This window comes from Panthera leo, chromosome D3 (assembly GCF_018350215.1).
Source record: "Panthera leo isolate Ple1 chromosome D3, P.leo_Ple1_pat1.1, whole genome shotgun sequence".
Lineage (NCBI taxonomy): Eukaryota > Metazoa > Chordata > Mammalia > Carnivora > Felidae > Panthera > Panthera leo.
In genome coordinates, this window is record NC_056690.1 from 53,655,107 (window position 1) to 53,674,539 (window position 19,433).

At 34.7% G+C, this 19,433-nt stretch overlaps 1 protein-coding gene across 2 annotated transcripts in view; it reads right to left on the reverse strand.

The window, feature by feature from the left end:
- The window catches only part of TRAPPC8 (trafficking protein particle complex subunit 8), an 83,584-nt gene that overhangs the window by 8,813 nt on the left and 55,338 nt on the right, over positions 1-19,433 (reverse strand). For both annotated transcript variants that reach the window (XM_042911493.1, XM_042911494.1), the window contains exons 20-27: positions 16,959-17,401; positions 12,812-12,959; positions 11,378-11,474; positions 10,147-10,215; positions 10,000-10,058; positions 7,641-7,814; positions 4,712-4,813; positions 275-420 (exon numbers count right to left, since the gene is read on the reverse strand). In XM_042911493.1, coding sequence (XP_042767427.1) covers positions 275-420; positions 4,712-4,813; positions 7,641-7,814; positions 10,000-10,058; positions 10,147-10,215; positions 11,378-11,474; positions 12,812-12,959; positions 16,959-17,401 — 1,238 coding nt within the window. The remainder of the gene's footprint in view (positions 1-274; positions 421-4,711; positions 4,814-7,640; positions 7,815-9,999; positions 10,059-10,146; positions 10,216-11,377; positions 11,475-12,811; positions 12,960-16,958; positions 17,402-19,433) is intronic.

The following is a 19,433-nucleotide window of genomic DNA, read 5'->3' on the forward strand; positions in this document are numbered from 1 at the left end:
ACATATTTTTTCCTTGTTTTTGACTTAGTGATAAACTTGCCCACCAGAAACTTTTGGCAATTGAGGTGTCTAAGGCAAATAGCCATCTCTAACCACAGGTGCAACATACAGTAATCAGAGTAAAGGGTAAAATATTTAAGAGCACTTTACAGATACTCAATATTATTCTAAATTTCTTCATCAATATTTGGGTTAATGCTATAGTTTAAATAAATAAGAGTCTCTGCGTGGGTGTGCGCATGTAGAAAAATTTTAACAAAAATAAGCCTCAGACCTTTTTTGATGAAATGGATGATTAAATGATTCTGGATAGTGAAGACTCGTTTTAATGAGATTAGAAAGCTGCTCTACTGACGGTCTTAAAGGAACTGTAGTGTTTTCTGGCCTGAAAAATTTTAATAGTTCCATTTCTGGTGGTTCCTGAGAAAAGAAAAAAATATACATATGACAATAAAAACACTGTCTTGTTAAAATATAGCATAAACAAAAGTAGTAAAAAACAGCTGAGATAACGGAAAGCATGAACAATACTTTCTGCTGTTATTTAAACCAATAGAATCATCTGTGATATAATCTAGGATAAAGAATTTAGACTCAGGGGCGCCTGGGTGGCTCAGTCGGTTAAGTGTGTGATTCTTGATCTCAGCTCAGGTCATGATCTCGCAGTTTGTGAGTTGGAGCCCCATGTCAGGCTCTGCACGGACAGTGTGGAGCCTGCCTGGGATTCTGTCTCTCCCTCTCTCTGTCCCTCCCCTGCTCATGCTCTCTCCCTTTCTCTCTCAAAATAAATAAATAAACTTAAAAAAAAAAAAAAAAGAATCTAGGATCAGAATCATTTATTCATTCCTTATTTATTATGTGCTGGAGTTAGACTTGAATTCCAACAACTTCACATATTAGCTCTGTGATCTTGGATAAGGCATTTAATGTCTTAAGACTTAATTTCCTCATTTATAAAAAAGTCTCATAATAATTTCAAAATCTGTTGTGGGTCTCATCTAGTAAATTCCTTATTACTTAGTACTTAAGCTACAGACATTCAATTGTATAGCATCTGTTTTAATAAAAAACTAAAGTTGCCTTAAAATTTCATTTTGAAAATAGACTGCTGTGTTTTATAGATTGTAATCCTTCATCTGTATTAACTGAAGGTTAACACACATGTAAAAGTCTCAATATAGCCAATGTCAGGCATACTGTAAACATTTCAATATCATTATCATCTAAATGAAAACAGAGAGTATTGTCCCCTTTCTAGTGGTATTTTTTTCTTAGCCATTTTTTCTCCATTTCCCTTTACCATCCAGGAAAATTTTGATTTTTAATTTCTTGCTAGCCTAGCTGGACATTGATCTACACCAGGGATTGGCAAACTACAGCCCATGGACCAAATTCAGCCTGCCTCCTGGGTTTTTTGTTTGTTTGTTTGTTTTTTTGGAAAGAAAGTTTTATTGACCCATAGCCATATCCATTTGTTTACATACTGTCATACGGTTACTTCTGGACTTCACCAACAGAGATAGTAATTAAGACAAAGACCTTCTGGCCAGTAAAGCCTAAAATATTACCTACCATCTGCTTATTCTTAGAAAAAGTTTGCTGATCCCTGATCTATATAGCTGTAAAAGTAAGACCTAAGTTTGCTTTTGATTTATAAGTCAGAGAAAAGTGACTAGAGGTTTACGCTGGAAGAAAGAAGAGAACGGAAGCAGAATTTCTGGGGTGCTGGTTATGTTCTATTTCTTTATCTGGGTCCTGGTTATACTGGAGTATTCAATTTGTGAAATTCAATGAGCTATTCAACTGTTCTGTATTTATCTTACACTTCAATTGAAAGTTCAAAAAATGTATTTTTTAATATATTCCAATCATCGAAAAATAAGCTATTATTTGAGACTTCTAAGTTATACTAAATAAATTTCTATATGCCACTTATTAGGAGGAAAATACATGAACAACAGCCATGAAAAGGATACCAAAGGCCCAAGCTAATTTACTAAGAGAATACTTAAAAGAGTTTCCCCCTCTCGCAGCTTTAGAGTAGCAAAAAGTATTTTCACAATCAGCACTAAATATTTGTGCAGCAGTTTGGTAATAAGGATTTGATTCTACCTTATGACATTTCTACCACAAGACAGACAAGGTGTAAAGAATTATCATCCTGGTTTTACAAGTGAGTAGTAAGCTAAAGTTCATTAAGTTATGCAAGTAATTTATACTAGATCATCAATCTGAAAGTTTTGGGGCTCCAAATCTATCATTCACAGTATGATGAAACCGCTTTATGTCCCAAGCTCAGTTAACCATATAAAGAGAATATAAAATATTTCAAAAGTGAAATACGGAGAAATAAAAAGGATATGCTATTCATGGTACATAAAATGAAAATATCACTTTTTTTTTAAATGTTTATTTATTTTTGAGAGAGAGAGAGAGAGAGAGAGAGCAGGGGAGGGGCAGAAAGAGAGGGGGACAGAGGATCTGAAATGGGCTCTGCATTAACAGCACAGAGTCTGATGTGGGGCTCAAACTCAGGAACTGAGAGATCATGACCTGAGACAAAGTCTGATGTTTAACTGACTGAACCACCCAGGTGCCCCAAGAATACAAATATATTTTATATAAATCATTTCTGGGGTACCTGGGTAGCTCAGTCAGTTGAGCATCTGACTTCAGCTCAGGTCATGATCTCACGGTCTGTGAGTTCAAGCCCCGCGTCAGGCTCTGTGCTGACAGCTCAGAGCCTGGAGCCTGCTTTAGATTTGTGTCTCCCTCTCTCTCTGCCCCTCCCCCACTCATGCTCTGTCTCTCTCTCTCTCTCTCTCTCTCTGTCAAAAATAAACAAACATTAAAAAAAATTTTTTTTAATCACTTCTTCCTTTTCTAAATACTTATTCTGCCTATGTTTGAGATATTCTAAATTATCAAAAGTTTGTAACATAGACAACCAAAACTTGGGACTTCAAAGGGGAAAAAATAATTTTCTTATATTAAGAAATAGATCCAGGGTTAAATTTGATATCTTCATTAAACCTAATGGAATATTACCATTAGTAATCATCAAAGTAAAAACTGATTCAAGTTGTAGAACAACCAGTGAATGCTAAAACTAGTGGAACTAGGTTTAACAAGAAATCAGACATTTACATAGGCCCAAATTATTTCTCCACAAATTACTTATTAGAAACAACAGTAATTTTACTGTAGAGAAATAAGGTGGACCTTATCAGTGTGACCCATCACTGATAATGAAACAAATTAATATCAAGAGCTTTCTGATGTAATTCACTGGCAGGGACATAACATCACTTCTGTAGTATCCCTGCCAAAAATGTATAACCTTAATCTAGTCCTGAGGAAACAAGAAAAAACCAAAGAGGTATTATTTTACATTAAAATAACTTGCCCATGCTCTTCAAAGATATCATATGACACAGGACAAATGAAGGCTCAGAAACTGTCCCAAATTAAAGGAGACTAGAGAAACAGGACAAGTAAATGCAATGTATGATCTTGGACTGGATCCTGGTAAGAAAACACAAACTGTTACAAGGATAAAATGGAGAACTCTGATGGCATTTGAATATGGACTATACAGGAGTACTGCATCAATGTGAAACTTCGTGAATTTAATAATGGTTTTTGTGATTATTTGAGAGATTATTCTTTTTTTTTTTATGATTTGGGAGAGGATTTTTTTTTTTTTAAATGTTTATTTTTGAGAGACAGAGAGAGACAGAGTGCAAGCAGGGGAGGGCAGAGAGAGAAGGAGACACAGAATCCGAAGCAGGCTCCAGGCTCTGAGCTGTCGGCACAGAGCCTGATGCGGGGCTCAAACCCACCATCCGATCCGTGAGATCATGACCTGAGCTGAAGTCGGACACTTAACTGACTGAGTCACCCAGGCACCCCTATTTAAGAGATTATTCTTATTCATTGCAATACTCAATGAAGTAAATAGGGGCAGAGGAGAAGGATGTCTGCAAATTTACTTGAGAGTAATTACTTAAGAATAATTAAGAAAAAAATCAATGTGTACATAAACAGAGGAAGAATGATAAAGCAAAGAAGGTAAAATGCTAACCACTGGTGAACCTTGGTAAAAGGTGTAAGAGAGTCACTCTTTACACAATTCTTGCAGCTTTTCTGCAAGTTTGAAAATTATTTCAAAATAAGTTTTCAAAAATAATGTAAGAAAGCTTGAAATTAAGATTCATTATTTAGAAATGCAATACAAGGTCATGGTTCAAATTACTGGAAATTTTGTTCATATATACGAGAACTTTTTGGTAAGATGAAATAGTATTTTATGAGAAATGAGAAAACATATTAAATACTATTCCCAGCTGCTGCACAACTCCAGGGGCCATCTTTACATTTCACGATATGCCTCCTCTGGAGTTCTGCAGTGGCAAGGGCATGTTTCCCTTCCTCTCAAGCAAATCAATTCTTTTTGTAACTATGAATTCTAGATTCAATACAGAATATTAGGAAACCTCAAGATCACAAGTGTATCTAATACTCTTACAAGATGCTAATGAATTTTATTTATGTTCATTTCTCATTCTAATTAGTTGTCTGCCACCAACCCCCCACTCAAATCTCAATATAAAAGCCTGCATATACCAGCAGATCCCTTTAAAAACCCAAAAACCAACCAAACAAAAAACCCCAAGTTCACAAGAAGACCCAAAGCAAACATTACTATTACCTGTTTCTGAGGACATGAAAACGCTTCTTTTCCTATAGTGCGAAGAATAACATGATGCTGACCTTCCAAAATTAGTTGCTTACTATCTTCCACTACATAAGCCTAAGACATACAAAGCACAAAAATGTTACCTTGCTTGGCAATACCTCAAAAGTAATGAATGCAATTATTTGATGGAAGGTAGAAATATCATGGCTGTTTATCAATTATCAACACGATGGCTATGTCAGCATTTCTACTTTTATTTACTCATTCAATCAATAAAGAATCTGTCAAAATCTGTTTGCCTCAGTATAATACAGTTGGGCCTGGATATTTGAAGGATACATCTTAAAATCTTTCTTCAGTTTTCTCTAGAGCTCTTAAGAAACTAGTGCTATAACACAAGTCTTTTTGTGATTGAACTACCAAAATACAGGCAAAACGTACATGCTTCTGAAATGCCACAGGGTTTATCACCTAGAAGAACATAATCGTGAAAACAATCATAAATCTTGTAAGTGGAAATGTCACACCCTTGGAGATATCTTAAACATAAGTACATATACTTAAAAAAAAAAAAAAAAAAAGGCCAATTTCATCTATATCAAAACACTGGTTCCAGCATATAACTCATCTCCCTCTTGAACCGCTTCTGTCCCAGAGAAAATATAATACGTAAATGGCTCTGATACGCTGTTATTGCCACATTATGCAAATACAAAGGTTTAAAAATTTTTTAACAAGCCCAATTTTTTTACTATTAGATTCAACAGACACAAAATTTCTCAGCCAAAATGCTATAGAAGTTTCTAAATGTTTATGTTCAATTTTTGTACTCATTTTATCATGACCAGTGACAGCATGTCATCTGCAGACCAACTTGGGAGTAGTGCACTAAGGCATTGGACAGCCCAGGACCTGCTCGTGTGAACCAATACATAACCCAAAATGCTGGACTTAAACACCTGACGGGGTGGACCTTTGATAGGTTGAATACAAGGTTGGGAGACATGTCACGTTTTTTCCAATGGTCTCATGGGATCGAACAAAAATCACCCCTAGCCATGTCTAATTCTATAAATAACATTCTCCTTTCTGCACAAAGGCTTCGCTTTTTAAAACAAACATTTATACTTGGTTAAAACTGCTGAGTTGTTCTGTGCCTCTTTTCCAATTATTTTTCACAAAGATGTTGTCTGAGCTCGGTTTTTCTCCTGAATTATATTTTATTAAAAGAGTCCTAGGCATCCTGTGTTTCCTCCTCCACAGCTTAAATGACTTTTCAAATTTCATTTCATTCAGTGTGTCATTTCTGCATTATCCAGAGACCTCACTAAAGGAACTCTACCACTTTCTCAAATGAGTATGTGATAAACACAAATACGAGCCACTACCAACTTCATATCCCATTCTTCATTCTATTCCAATTTCCATTTTCTAGCCACGGAGCATCACAATCTTAGTTTTCTTCTTCATGTGATCAGCAGTACTACTAGTAGTGGGATTTTATTCCGGGCTGTTTTTTAAAAGGTAACACTTTCACCCCCAGCCAAAGTTACTGTGGACTTAACAATGAATACAGAGTACAGATTACTCAAAATCTTGTCTCAGTAATATTACAAAGTGTTACACGGCAGGAATCTGTGGAGTGACAGCCACATACGCCACGGTTATAGTATATATTTAATGACTGGTTGGTTTACATTAAGAGGAAAATACTGCTAAGCCTGAAAATAGAATCCTCTTGATTCTAAGCCCCAAGAACATCTGATTTCAAGCTAAAAATGTGTAACTGACCTTTTAAATATTAAACATCTATAGTCAACAAAAGTACCAATTTGTTTAAGCAGTTTTATTAAAACTCATGCAAAAAAATAAAAAACTCATGCCAGCTTAGTTTCAAGAAAGTTTATTTAAAAATGTGTGATTTAGTAAAAATAATAGTCTAGAATATCTGAACCAATTTAAAAATACATATATTGATCATCTACTATGAAAATACCTCTATGTGAGAGAGCTCTTGTATCAGACAACACAAAATGAAACCTTTCCACACAGTGCAGGTGAATATCCTTAGGCAAGATCCTTAATTTCACTGTAGAATTGTTTTTTAAAAAGTAATATATAATTGTATCATATATTCTATGTAATGTATACAATTTATATGCAATTATAAATTTCTAAGATACAGAGGGTACACTGTGCGAAACAAGCCTGCTCTGTATAACAGGTAACTCTAAGGAAGACTAATGCCTAAGCAATCTCATTTTGCTCTGTCGTGTGTGGATCTTATTTGGATATGATTTTTAAAAAATTAAAATATTTTAAAATAATCTGGAAAAACAAAAACAGACCAACAAATAGATCATAATTAAGAAGTACTGTTAATTTGGTTGGATGAGATAACAATATTTTGGAGATGTTAAAGAAAGTCTTCATCTGCTAGAATACAGAGCATTTACACGTAAAATATTATGTCACTAAAAAAAAAATACTATAGCAAATAATAAAGGAAAGTAAAAATAAAAGAAAACAAAGGAGAGGGGCTAATGGAATAGATGAAAGATGAATAGCAACAAATTAGTGACTGTGGAGTCTGAGTAATGGGTACCTGAAGGTTCACAGTGCTATTTTTTTCCATTTTCAGTTTCTGAAAATGCCAATAATAAAGAATTTAATAATAACAGTTGTTTTCATGGAGGTTAACAAATCTAATATTCTCAGTACCACTTAGAAGTAACAATAACAAAGAAGAAAGCTATCTAATTTGAATTCTTTAAGTAAAAAAGTCATTATAGAACTATTAAATAAAATTATAAAACAACTTTAATATTGAAACTGAAAAACTTAAGCAGAAAAAATGCAAATACCAGCTTACATTTGTTCTTTAGCTTGAGGCTCAAGTATCCGTAAGCAAGGCTTGCTGAAATAATTTAGTAACACATACCTTCCATAATACGACAATATTCAAATCCACCTCACTGCACTTCTGAATCAATCTCACAGCATCCTCTAATGACTGTTTTTCAGTATGCACGGACGGCTGGGCTTGTGGTTTCTTTAATTCAGAAGATAAGCTTCGATAAAAGAAGTCTGCACATGGACTTGCTGAACTTATTATCTGTCAAAAGAAAATCACTTATCTACATAAATGTTTTCAATTAAATGCACCCTACCAAAATTTGTATTTCTCTATATATTTCTGTATAACCAAAATGCTTATTAAAAAATTTCTGGTCAAGTATCCAGGGAAGATGATGGGTAGCTCTAAGAAAATGAATAAAAAATAAATTATTGAAAAGTAATATTTTTTGTGCTATTAAAATAACAGAAATAGTTCTCATTCGAATACTTAGAATACTAGACAACATCTAGTGAAACAGAATGCAAACTGAGTAATTGGTCTTAATGTGGCTCTTCTACTTGAAGGAAGAGAACATGAGAAAAGAATTTTTTAAAAACTTCTTAATGGAATCAGAAGTACAGGATTTCCTTTAATGGGATATTATGTTTCACGGTAAACTGTCTACACTTAGGATTCCCTTCATTATAGGCTATATTATATAGATGCTAAGTTTCAAGTTAATTATTAAATATTAATAAATACACACATTTTCCCTTTAAGAATAAACTATTTTCTGGTAAGCAACTGTCCCCATAGTTTTCTCATTAATCTGTAGTGCTTGGGGAGTTCTATTTACTCAACCAGATTCATCAAAAGGGAAAATGTCCTTTTTTGTTTTTACTTTCTTCAGTACTCCTATACAAAATTATTTGCTAATAAATACAATAAAAATTATACACTTAATACGATTTAAGGGTCTTGATTATGTCTCTAGGGATTTTAAATTTAAAAAAGAAGTGAAAAGGACAAACAACTGAAATCATGAAACCTAAATTCAGTCATTCAGGAGGCATGGCATTGCTAAAAGTATACTTGTTTTGGAATTACTGGGCTTTTGGTACTCTGAGATATTTCTAAATAACTGCTTCTTCAAATAGTCAAAAGATAGCCACAAAGAGTGAGTCAGATGAAGGCCAATGATAAGAGAAATACAAAAGCATAAGAATGTCTAGAATTATCAAATCAAAAAACACAAAGAAGAAACAATAACACAAACAGTAACATTGTTAACAGTACCAGGGCATGCCTACGTGGAAGTTTACACCCTTGGTCCAGCATTTCTCAAAGCAAATCACCACATCACCTCGTCAGATTATATGCAGAGCTGGTTGAAAATGCATATTCCTGGGGTTAAGCTTCCAACTCTCTGATTTCAGCTTGGGTCATGATCTCACAGTTTGTGAGTTCTAGCCCCACATCGGACTCTGTGCTGACAGTGTGGAACCTGCTTAGGATTCTCTCTCTCTCCCTCTCTGCCCCTCCCCGACTCACGTTGTCCCTGTCTCTGTGTCTCTCTCAAAATAAATAAATAGGAAGGGAGGGAGGGAGGGAAGGAAAAAATGCATATTCCCAAACAAATGCATATTCCCAAACTCCCCCCAAGACATAACAAATCAAAGTTTTGGAGGCGGGAAAGCAAAATTTTCATTTTTACAAAATTCTCAGATCAAAAAGCGGGTCTGAAAAAAAAAAAAAGAGACTAATAACCTTAACATCATCTAGGAGCTTACAGTAATTTAGTATACATATTTTTTATTAAGTAAACTATGCCCCATGCAGGGCACGAATTCACAACCCCCAAATCAAGAGTCACATATTCTACCAAATGTGCCAACCAGATGCTCCAGCTTATAGCAATTTAGAATCTCAGGTCCCACCCTAGTCCTACTGAAATAGAATTTGCATTTAACAAGAGCCCCACATGTTGTGAAAGTTTGAAAACCTACTCTAAGTGATTCTTACAAATAATTAACTTGAAATACCACTGTTTTGGAAAATACATTTAAAACTACAAAAGAGCTTGTTATTTTGGTCTCAGAACCATATGATACACCAAAATCCAGAGAATTATCATCTTTATGTTCCACTGTAACCACTTTCCCTAATAAATTGGTTCCCTTGTATAATCTGGTTTCTTTCTTTAATACCAAGGTTTATACTTTTTTCCTGTGATACCCTCAAAAGAAAGTTAGTTTTGAATAACTAACTAAAAGGGCATAATCCACATAGTATTTCTGGTCTGTTTTAGAGCATGAAGGGAAGCAGCAAAACCCAACGATATTGACATATTCACCCACTAAAGATTTTGAGGATTACTAAAGCAATAGTTTTGCCAAAATAGATATTCAAGAACTGTGACTTTGATCCAGAAGATCAAATGCTATTGTGCTTATTTTCATACCTGTTCATTTCCAAAGATGATATCTGCAAAGGTGTATTTTTCTGAGGACTGTGTGGCAACTAAAAAACAGGGGAAAACAAACTAATCATATCGTTGGAATGAAATATAAAATACCATTAAGAAAGTCTGAAAATAAAATGAATTTACCTTCTTTTTCCTTACATCGTATTGCCTTAAAACAAAATTTTCCCTTCTCCCTGCTGGCAAGTTTGGCATCTAGAAAGAAAAGAAAGAAAAAATTTCAAAGATCTTTCTCAGCTTCTGACATGGTAAAACCTAATTTATTCTTCAGACTTCCTTAACAATACTGGAAAATAATTCATAATTATAAATAATGTTTAATGAAAAACATCTTTGTTTTCATCTCAATAAAGCAAATTTCACTCAGCCCATAAAAAGGATGAAATTCAATTTTCTTGAAATACATGGTCACACATGTGCTTGTGTGTGTGTGTGTGTGTGTGTGTGTGTGAATAAATAATACTCATTTTATATTTATATTTATGTGTGTGTGTGTGTGTGTGTGTGTGTGTGTGTGTGTCAAATTACAGATAAAAGTTTAAAAGATCCGAACCTGGGAACCAGGGAGCCCACAACCAGGGAGCCCACTATTTTTTAGTGACTAAAAAATAGTCTGTTATAATTTACATTAAAGCCACACTGAATTTCTCCCTATTAAACACAACTTTGCAATTAACTGCCCTGCTCTCAGTATACAGATTTTCCTATGTTTTGAATTAATTCCTTTGTACAAATTCCAAAAATAAGGATTACTGAAAGGCTAAGTATGAGTTTAAATATTTTTATAGCTTCTGAAATAATACTGTACAATTTTTCTCCAGAAAGAGCAAATATTTTGTCGGCTTCCCTCCACTCTTAAAAGCACTGGCATTCTTATATTACTACCAGGATAACTGACAGAAATATTCTGGAAAACAATCTGTCAATATATATCACATGTATATTCTTTTAAGTGTTATATGGGTATAAAGTCAGTCACTACAGAGGTATGGTTATACACAGAAAAAACAGCCTACCAATGGCAAAGGACACAAAAAGAACCTTCCACATTCTAGTCTATATGTTTCTGTACTGTTTGAAATTTTGAAAGTGATCATCTACTCAGGCACTGATTTTCCAATTGAATAAAGAAAATGCAAATAGAAATATGTGGAAGGGAATAAAAAGATGGGAAAGAACGGATTAAGATAGGTAATTTGATTCAGTCACTTGCACTAATGAAAACACAACTTAATGCTTAAAAAACTTAATTATAAAAAAGGTACCAACAATCTTCTGATATTATAGTACTATTCTGAAAAATATCAAGCAATGAAGATTTGAAAATTTACTATGAAAAGGAAAATAAAGCACAAACCTTTGTTTTCAGAGAGATTTACAGATTTCTGGAATTTCCAGTGTTTGCTACTACTCGATACTTGTACTATATGGAATTCCTTAACACCTGCTTCACTCTATCAAAAAGAAATAAAAGAGTCATTTAAGATTTAGGGGCATGAACTTAGAATATTCTAATGTAAATAATATTCTGACTCTTCTACCAAAGTAAGTATTAATTAACATAAGATTAAATTTTTATTTTGAAATAAATAATATACATTTCGGAATGCTTACGTTATTTAAATCCCTCCTTAAACTTACTTAGAGAAGTCAACATTTTATATGAGAACTGTATTTAACTATGATGTACTCCCACTGGAGTATTCAGTCATTAGAACCTATCATAATGAGTTACTGATAGTATTTAATCAAACAGTATTTGTTGTCAATTTTGAATCAAAACTGTAGCATTTTTTTTATTCCTTCTCATCTTTCTGAGATATCTCATTGTCATTAAGGCAAAAATAAACAAAAATTGAACAAATCAGAATCTCCATACACAGCCAATGTACATAAAGTTAATCTGTACACAATTTTTTATTTACCTGGAAAAGAGCTAATTTGAAATTATTACAATTTTCTTACTTTTACAAATGTTATTTTCTTTAAAGATCACCAAAGTATTAAGCACATAAATCCTAAATATCCTAAAAGGCAACCTTACAAATTTATGAAGCTAAAAAAAAGGACATTACAGAATTCATTACAGAATAAGCAACACTTCATGTAAGTATCTGAACTGAATCAATCTGATGCTAAGATGCTATCTTATTATTATTAAGTAGGCTTCACGCCCAGAGTGGAGTGCAATGCAGGGCTCGAACTCACAACCCTGAGACCAAGACCTGAGCTGAGATCAATGGTCAGATGCCTTACCAACTGAGCCCCCCAGGTGCCCCACTAAGATGTTATTTTAATAATGAGATCACATTTCCTTCTTTAATACTCATTTTTATATATTTAGAGTATATAAATAAACAGGAATGATAAAATGTTTGAAATGCTTTATATAAGGAAAATGGTACTCTCAGAAATATGTAAGTGACGATTATCAAGTTAATAATACTGAATGGGAAATCCTAATACAGAACTTTGTAAATTTAATTACATCAACAGATTCTGAATGGTGAGACTAGAAAGCACTCTATCAGATCTCTTTTGGGTTTAATTACTCACGTATAGGGCTACCCTTTCATATGATATGTACCATATTAATGCCACCAGGTCATTTTATTTGAAGAGACTTAAAATCACAAAGCTGATAGAAAATTAAGATGTTTTCACACTGTTGTATATGAATATTCCTAAATTCCTAGCTTATGCTATCTTGTGAAAAAAGAATCCTTTACTAAAAACAAAGGAAACACTTCCACTATAATTAAAAATAAAATTTAGTTTTAAACCAACTTACAGTATTGGTATTTTCCACATCCACAAAGACTAACATATTGCCCCCTCTGCCCTCCTCATCTTCAAGAGAATTACTTCTGCAGACAGTGGCCCGTACATTCAAAGATCGGCTGGTACAAATGACTGCAGTGTGTCTTAATATTCTGTGACTAAAGAAATAAAAAATAGCAAGTTTAATGTAAGAACCTCTCCATGTGTTATGATTCTCTAATTCCAAATAAAGCTTTTAAAACCTAATTGCTCTCAGGACCATTTATACTCAGAAAACAAAACAAAAACAGAATAATAAAGTAAAATTATGTAGTGTAACTTCAGTTCAATTCTTCTCAGTTCAGAAGGAAACTAATAGTCACCTTGACTCTAGGCATGTCTGCTTACCAAACTCATCAGTCTAGCACAGGAAAATAATTTTCATGCAGCAATGTCCTAATTATGCTTCTTCTCTGACAGTGGTTCCAAAGTAACTGATCCCCTATCAAGTAAACTTCAAACTTTAACTTGGCATTTAAAGCCCTCCACAATACAGCTATTTACATTTCCATGTTAATTCCCCTTTACTTTTTTTTTAACATTACCTCCTAAATTTTTTTTTAAATGTTTTCACATTTACTTATTTTTTTAATTTTTTTTTTCAACATTTATTTTTTTTTGAGACAGAGAGAGACAGAGCATGAACAGGGGAGGGGCAGAGAGAGAGGGAGACACAGAATCTGAAACAGGCTCCAGGCTCTGAGCTGTCAGCACAGAGCCCGATGCGGGGCTCGAACTCACGGACTGTGAGATCATGACCTGAGCCAAAGTCAGACGCTTAACCGACCAAGCCACCCAGGCGCCCCCACATTTACTTATTTTTGAGAGACAGAGAGAGACAGAGTGTGAGTGGGGGAGGGGCAGAGAGAGAGGGAGACACAGAATCCAAAGCAGGATCCAGGTTCTGAGCTGTTAGCACATAGCCCAACGCGGGGTTAGAACTCACGAACTATGAGATCATGGCCTGAGCCGAAGTCAGACGCTTAACTGACTGAGCCACCCAGGCACCCCATAATTTTATTTTTTTTTAAGTGCAATTGAAATACAATATCCTATTAGTTTCAGGGATAAATCATAGTGATTCAGTATTTTTATATATTATGAAATGATCCCTTTCATAAATCTAGTGACCACCTATCATACAAAGCTATTGTAATATTACTGACTATATTCCCTACACTGTACATTGCATCCTCATGACTTCTTTTATAATTGAAAATTTGTACCTCTTAATCCCCTTCACCTATTTCGCCTACTCCACCAACTCCTCCCTACTCTGGTAACCAACAGCTTCTTTCTTCTATGAGTCTGTTTCTGTTTTTTTTGGATTCCACATATAGGTGAAATAATGCGGTCTGTCTTATTTTACATAGCATAATACCCGTCCAGGTCTCCACCCATGTAATCACAAATGGCAAGATTCATTCCTTTTTATGGCTGAGTAATGTTCCTCTGAGTGTGTTTGTGTACACATGCGCATTGCACATCTTCTTTATCCTTATCAACAGGACACCTAGGTTGCCTCCACAACTTGGCTAATATTATAAATAATACAGCAGTGAACAAAGGAATGTATGTATCTCTTTGGATTGGTGATTTTGTTTTCTCCAGATGAATACCAGAATTGAAATTGCTTTATATGGTAGTTCCATTTTAATTTTTTGAGAAACTTCCATACTGTTTTTCTAAGTGGCTGTACCAATTCACATATCCACTAACAGTGTATATGTGGGTTCCTTTTTCTTCACATCCTCACCAATATATATTACTTTGTGTCTTTGATAACAGCCAATCTGACAAGTGTGAAGTAATATCTCATTGTGGTTTTGATGTGCATTTCCTTGATTAGTGATGCTGAGCATCTTCTCTTGTGCCTGTTGGCCATCGGTAGGTCTTCGGAAAAATGTCTACTTAGATCCCCTGCCCATTTTTAAATTGGGATTTTTTTTATTTTTAAAATTTTTTTTAAAGTTTATTTATTTTGAGTAAGTGGGGAAGGGGCAGAGAGAAAGGGAGAGAGAATCCCAAGCGGGCTCTGTACCATCAGTGAGGAGCCCAACGTGGGGCTCGAACTCACAAACTGCAAATTCATGACCTGAGCCAAAACCAAGAGTTGACACTTAACCGACTGAGCCAACCAGGCGCCCCTAAATTGGGGTGTTCTTAATATTAATTGTGTAAGTTATTTATATTTTTGGATATTAACCCCTTGTTGGGTACATGATCTGCAAATACTTTGTCCCATTCAGTAGGATGCCTTTTTGTTTTGCTGATGGTTTCTTTGTGCAAAAGCTTTCAAGTTTGATGTGATCCATTTGTATTCACTTTTGCTGCCCTTGCCTGAAAACACTGGTCCAAAAGAATATTGCTAAGATCAGTGTCAAAGAGCTCACTGCCTATGTTTTCTTCTAGGAGTTTTATGGTTTAAAATCTTGCATTCTAGTCTCTACTCCGTTGTGAATTATCTTTGTTTATGGTGTAAGGTAATGGTCCAGGTTCATTCTTTTATATGCAGTTGTCCCATTTTCCCAACGTCATTTATTGAAGAAACTATCTTCTCCATTGTATATTCTTGCCTCCCTGGTCAAGATTAATTGACCACATATGCATGCATTTATTTCTGGGTTTTCTATTGTGTTCCACTGATGTGTGTCTATTTTCGTCCCAGTACCATACTGTATTGATTACTATAGCTTTGTAGTATAGTTTGAAATCAGGTAGCATGACAGTTCCAGCTTTATTCTTCTTTCTCCAGAATGCTTTGGCTATTTGGGGTCTTTTGTGGTTCAACACAAATTTTAGGATTCTTTGTTCTCATTCTGTAAAAAATGCCAATCGTATTCTGATGGGGCTTGAACTGAATCTGTCGATTGCTTTGGGAAGTATGAACATATTAACAATATTCATTCTTCCAATCCATGAACACAGTGTATCTTTCCATTTATTTATGTCATCTTCAATTTCTTTCATCAATGTCTTACAGTTTTCAGAGTACAGGTCTTTTATCTCCTTGGTTAAATTTATTCCTAGGTATTTTATTCTGTTTTACGCAATTGTAAATAGGACTGGTTTCTTAACTTCTTTTTCTGATAGTTCATTATTAGCATCTAGAAATGCAATCAATCTCTGTATGTTAATTTTGGATCCTACGACTTTACTGAATTCATTACTTCTAACAATTTTCCCTTCTTTTACACATATTTTACACTGTGACCAAACTAACTATATTCAGTTTATATTTTCTAATTTGCAAATCTTCATTCATATATACAGCCACTCCCTGGAACACCCACTACTCTCTTGCCTATCCCCCTTGATATCCAAATTTTGAAATCTTTCCTTTCCTTGGAAGGTCATTTCACCACTACTATATTCTACAAAGCCTTCTCTGACTGCCTTGGCCAGAGTATGCTCTATTGTACTCTGAAGGAGAATATTATTGAGTATCTAATATGTCCCCGTTATAAATACTGTATCATTTTGTCCTCAGAAGTCTTAGATATTTTAGATATTCTATTAATAAATGGAGTAATACAATTATTCCTAGTTAATTTTATAAAAATGACAGCAGCATTATCACAAATAAAATAACCTGTTGTTTAATGATTTATAGGCCACAGACCCTTGTGAGTGCCAAGGTAAATTTCTTCAGTGACCCTTATTATAACACCACTCTAATCATCTGTTCTGCAAATATATATCTTCCCCCCATACATTCCCAGGAGTCAGGAGAGGGCACAGGGAAAAGGAAAGGTAAAACAAAGTAATTTTCTTGAAACAGGATGACTATCGACAGGTTGTTTTCACATACAAATGGTACCTGTGAACTTCATTATTATGTGGTAACTTTGGCCCTGGTACTTGGTCGAATCAGAGAATCATGAAGTTAACAGACAGAAGCCACTAAGAAGATTATAGTAGCCTAATTTTTTTTCACTTTTGGCTACTTAGAACTTAGATTAGGGACAAACTCAATTATAAACATCATGCATAATATAGAAGGGGGTAATTTTTTAAATAAACAATGACAGATGTTAACAAATATCAAAATGTTTATTTGAATTTGTGCACATACATTAAACACAGAGCTTAAATCAAGAAAGTTTTATAATACTCACCGGATCTTAGGCTGCTTTTTAACACTTTCATAGTAAAACAAAAAGTTAATTTCATGGACACCTTCTTCATCTGGCCCACGTAACCACATTGGTAGCTGGACTGAAGCTCCAGGTAGAAGAACAGTGTCAGGAAGGGGAACAGGAATCACCTCTGGCTGACTCCCTATGCCAATGCCAAAGTCTACAGAGGAAGCCGATGATATGAGTGCTGTACACACAGCGGTAGAGTCTGTCGCAACAGTCTTGTAAGCACTACAGTTCTCAGAAGCTGAAGGACTTAGTGGTGTTAGAACAGCTGTGTTACCACCAAAAGTAAAGAACTCTGGACGTTTAGAAACAACCTTCAATCCAGTAAGAGGACTTTTGCTGACATTGACAAACTCTACATATGCTTTTCGGATTTCTCCACAGAGGAGCCCTGTAGGGAAATGTATAAAGAATACCTGCATTGGAGGGAAAAAATATTATTTTATTGTCTGTTAAAAATTCCGAACCTCTAATGAATAATAAGTTAAGATGTTATATTTCTTTATAAAGAGAATTTCATTAATTCTCTTTGATATCTCCCTGAATATGTGGCAATTAACAATACCATTTTAGAAAATGTTATTCAACAGCAGATGTCAGAAGTATGAATTAAAGACAAAACATCAGTGACAAGTGAGTATCAGCAAAACTCTGACGACTGTGTAGACTATGGGTAAGAGAAGTTATAAGAAATTTAACATGACTATGTGAATTAAATAATTGTCAGTTGAAAAGCCCTCATCAATGTCAACTTGAAAAGTAGCTCAACTATTTATTTACACATCAAGATGAAAAGATACCCCATAAGTCTTAAATGGGAGGAATGTACAGATCCATGATTCCATATCCATAATTTTAAAACCAAAAAGCTCCAAACGACCTCAAACGTTTAGTAACTCACATGGGAACAAAACCCGATCTAACAGAGGCTTTTTATACCCTTTCCCATTTAGTGTGATAGTCCCATGGTTCAGTCACACAATATTAATTTGCTTGATTTCCAGATGCTACCACAAACCCAACAGGGGTTACATAACACTTTATATAAAAAACCACACACACACACACACACACACACAATTTCTAAAAATTAAAGGAGAAACAGATTTCCAACACACATCTGGCCTCAGGATTTCAGATAAGGGAATGTGAACCTGTATTACAGAGGTAGAAATATGGGCTACCAACCATCTAGTAAGTTATCTGCATTTCCCCTTAAGTCAGGCGCCTGGGTGGCTGGGCATTTGACTCTTGCTTTCTCCTCAGGTCATGGTATCATGGTTTGTTAGTTTGAGCCCCATATCAGGCTCTGTACTGGCAGTGCAGAGCCTGCTTGGGATTCTCTCTCCCCCTCTCTCTGCCCGTCCTCCGTGCATATGCGCACTCTCTCTCAAAATAGATAAAGTTAAATAAAATTTAAGAAAATAAATAAAAGATCCTTAAGTGTAAATATCAGAGGTACACTGAAAGTATCCAAGAAAAGAGGAACATAAAGGTAAAAGTGTAAGAAAAAATGTTCTAATGAAGTTATGACTAGTAGTCCCAGAGGAGTTATAAAAATCCAGTGGAAAAACCTGTTTCTTAATCTAAGTTTGACAGGAATTTCACTATGGCCATAGTCTTAAGGAAAGCAGATAAATTCTGTGGATGTCAGAAGCTTTAAAAGTGGGTATGAAAATGGGGTATGTGGATGGCTCAGTTGGTTAATTAAGTGTTCAACTTCAGCTCAGGTCATGATCTCACAGTTCACGAGTTTGAGCCCCACAGTGGGCTCTGTGCTGACAGCTCGAGCCTGGAGCCTGCTCCAGATTCTATGTCTCCCTCTCTCTCTGCCCCTCCCCTGCTCATGCATGTTCTCTCTCTTTCTCTCTCTCAAAATAAACAAACATTAAAAAAAATTTAAAGAAAAGAAAAGGCCTCTGACCTAAATCCTCCCCCCACCCAAGGTAAGAGGATGGCAAGACAGTGAATAAATGTACATTTGTGTATTTTCTTAAGGCAAAATATTTATGATATGGATCTATTGTGGGGTTTTTTTGTTATTCACTACAAGCTTTTTTGTTTAATCAACCAAACACCAGTTGTTACTATGTAGAATAAGAGGTCCTCTACATATTCTACCTTCTGCAAGGAAAATTACATCTATAACAATAAAGTTTTTTTTTAAACCACCATGGTATGCAAGAAGAAAACTTAAATACAGAATGAGCAATATCAAAAACAAAATAATTTTAAAGACTACTCAGTTTAACATTTAAAATTAAACATCATCTGGTTCAATTTTCCTCATTTCATAAGAGAAGAAACTGTCCAAGTTCAGATAATTAGAGATGGAGCTTAGAAAAAAGTCTAAAAGAAAGGCTCTATACGTAATAATCTATCATCTGAGAAGTACCGCACTTAAAAACCATTTGTACTTTTACCAATCTTAGTAACAAAGAACATCTT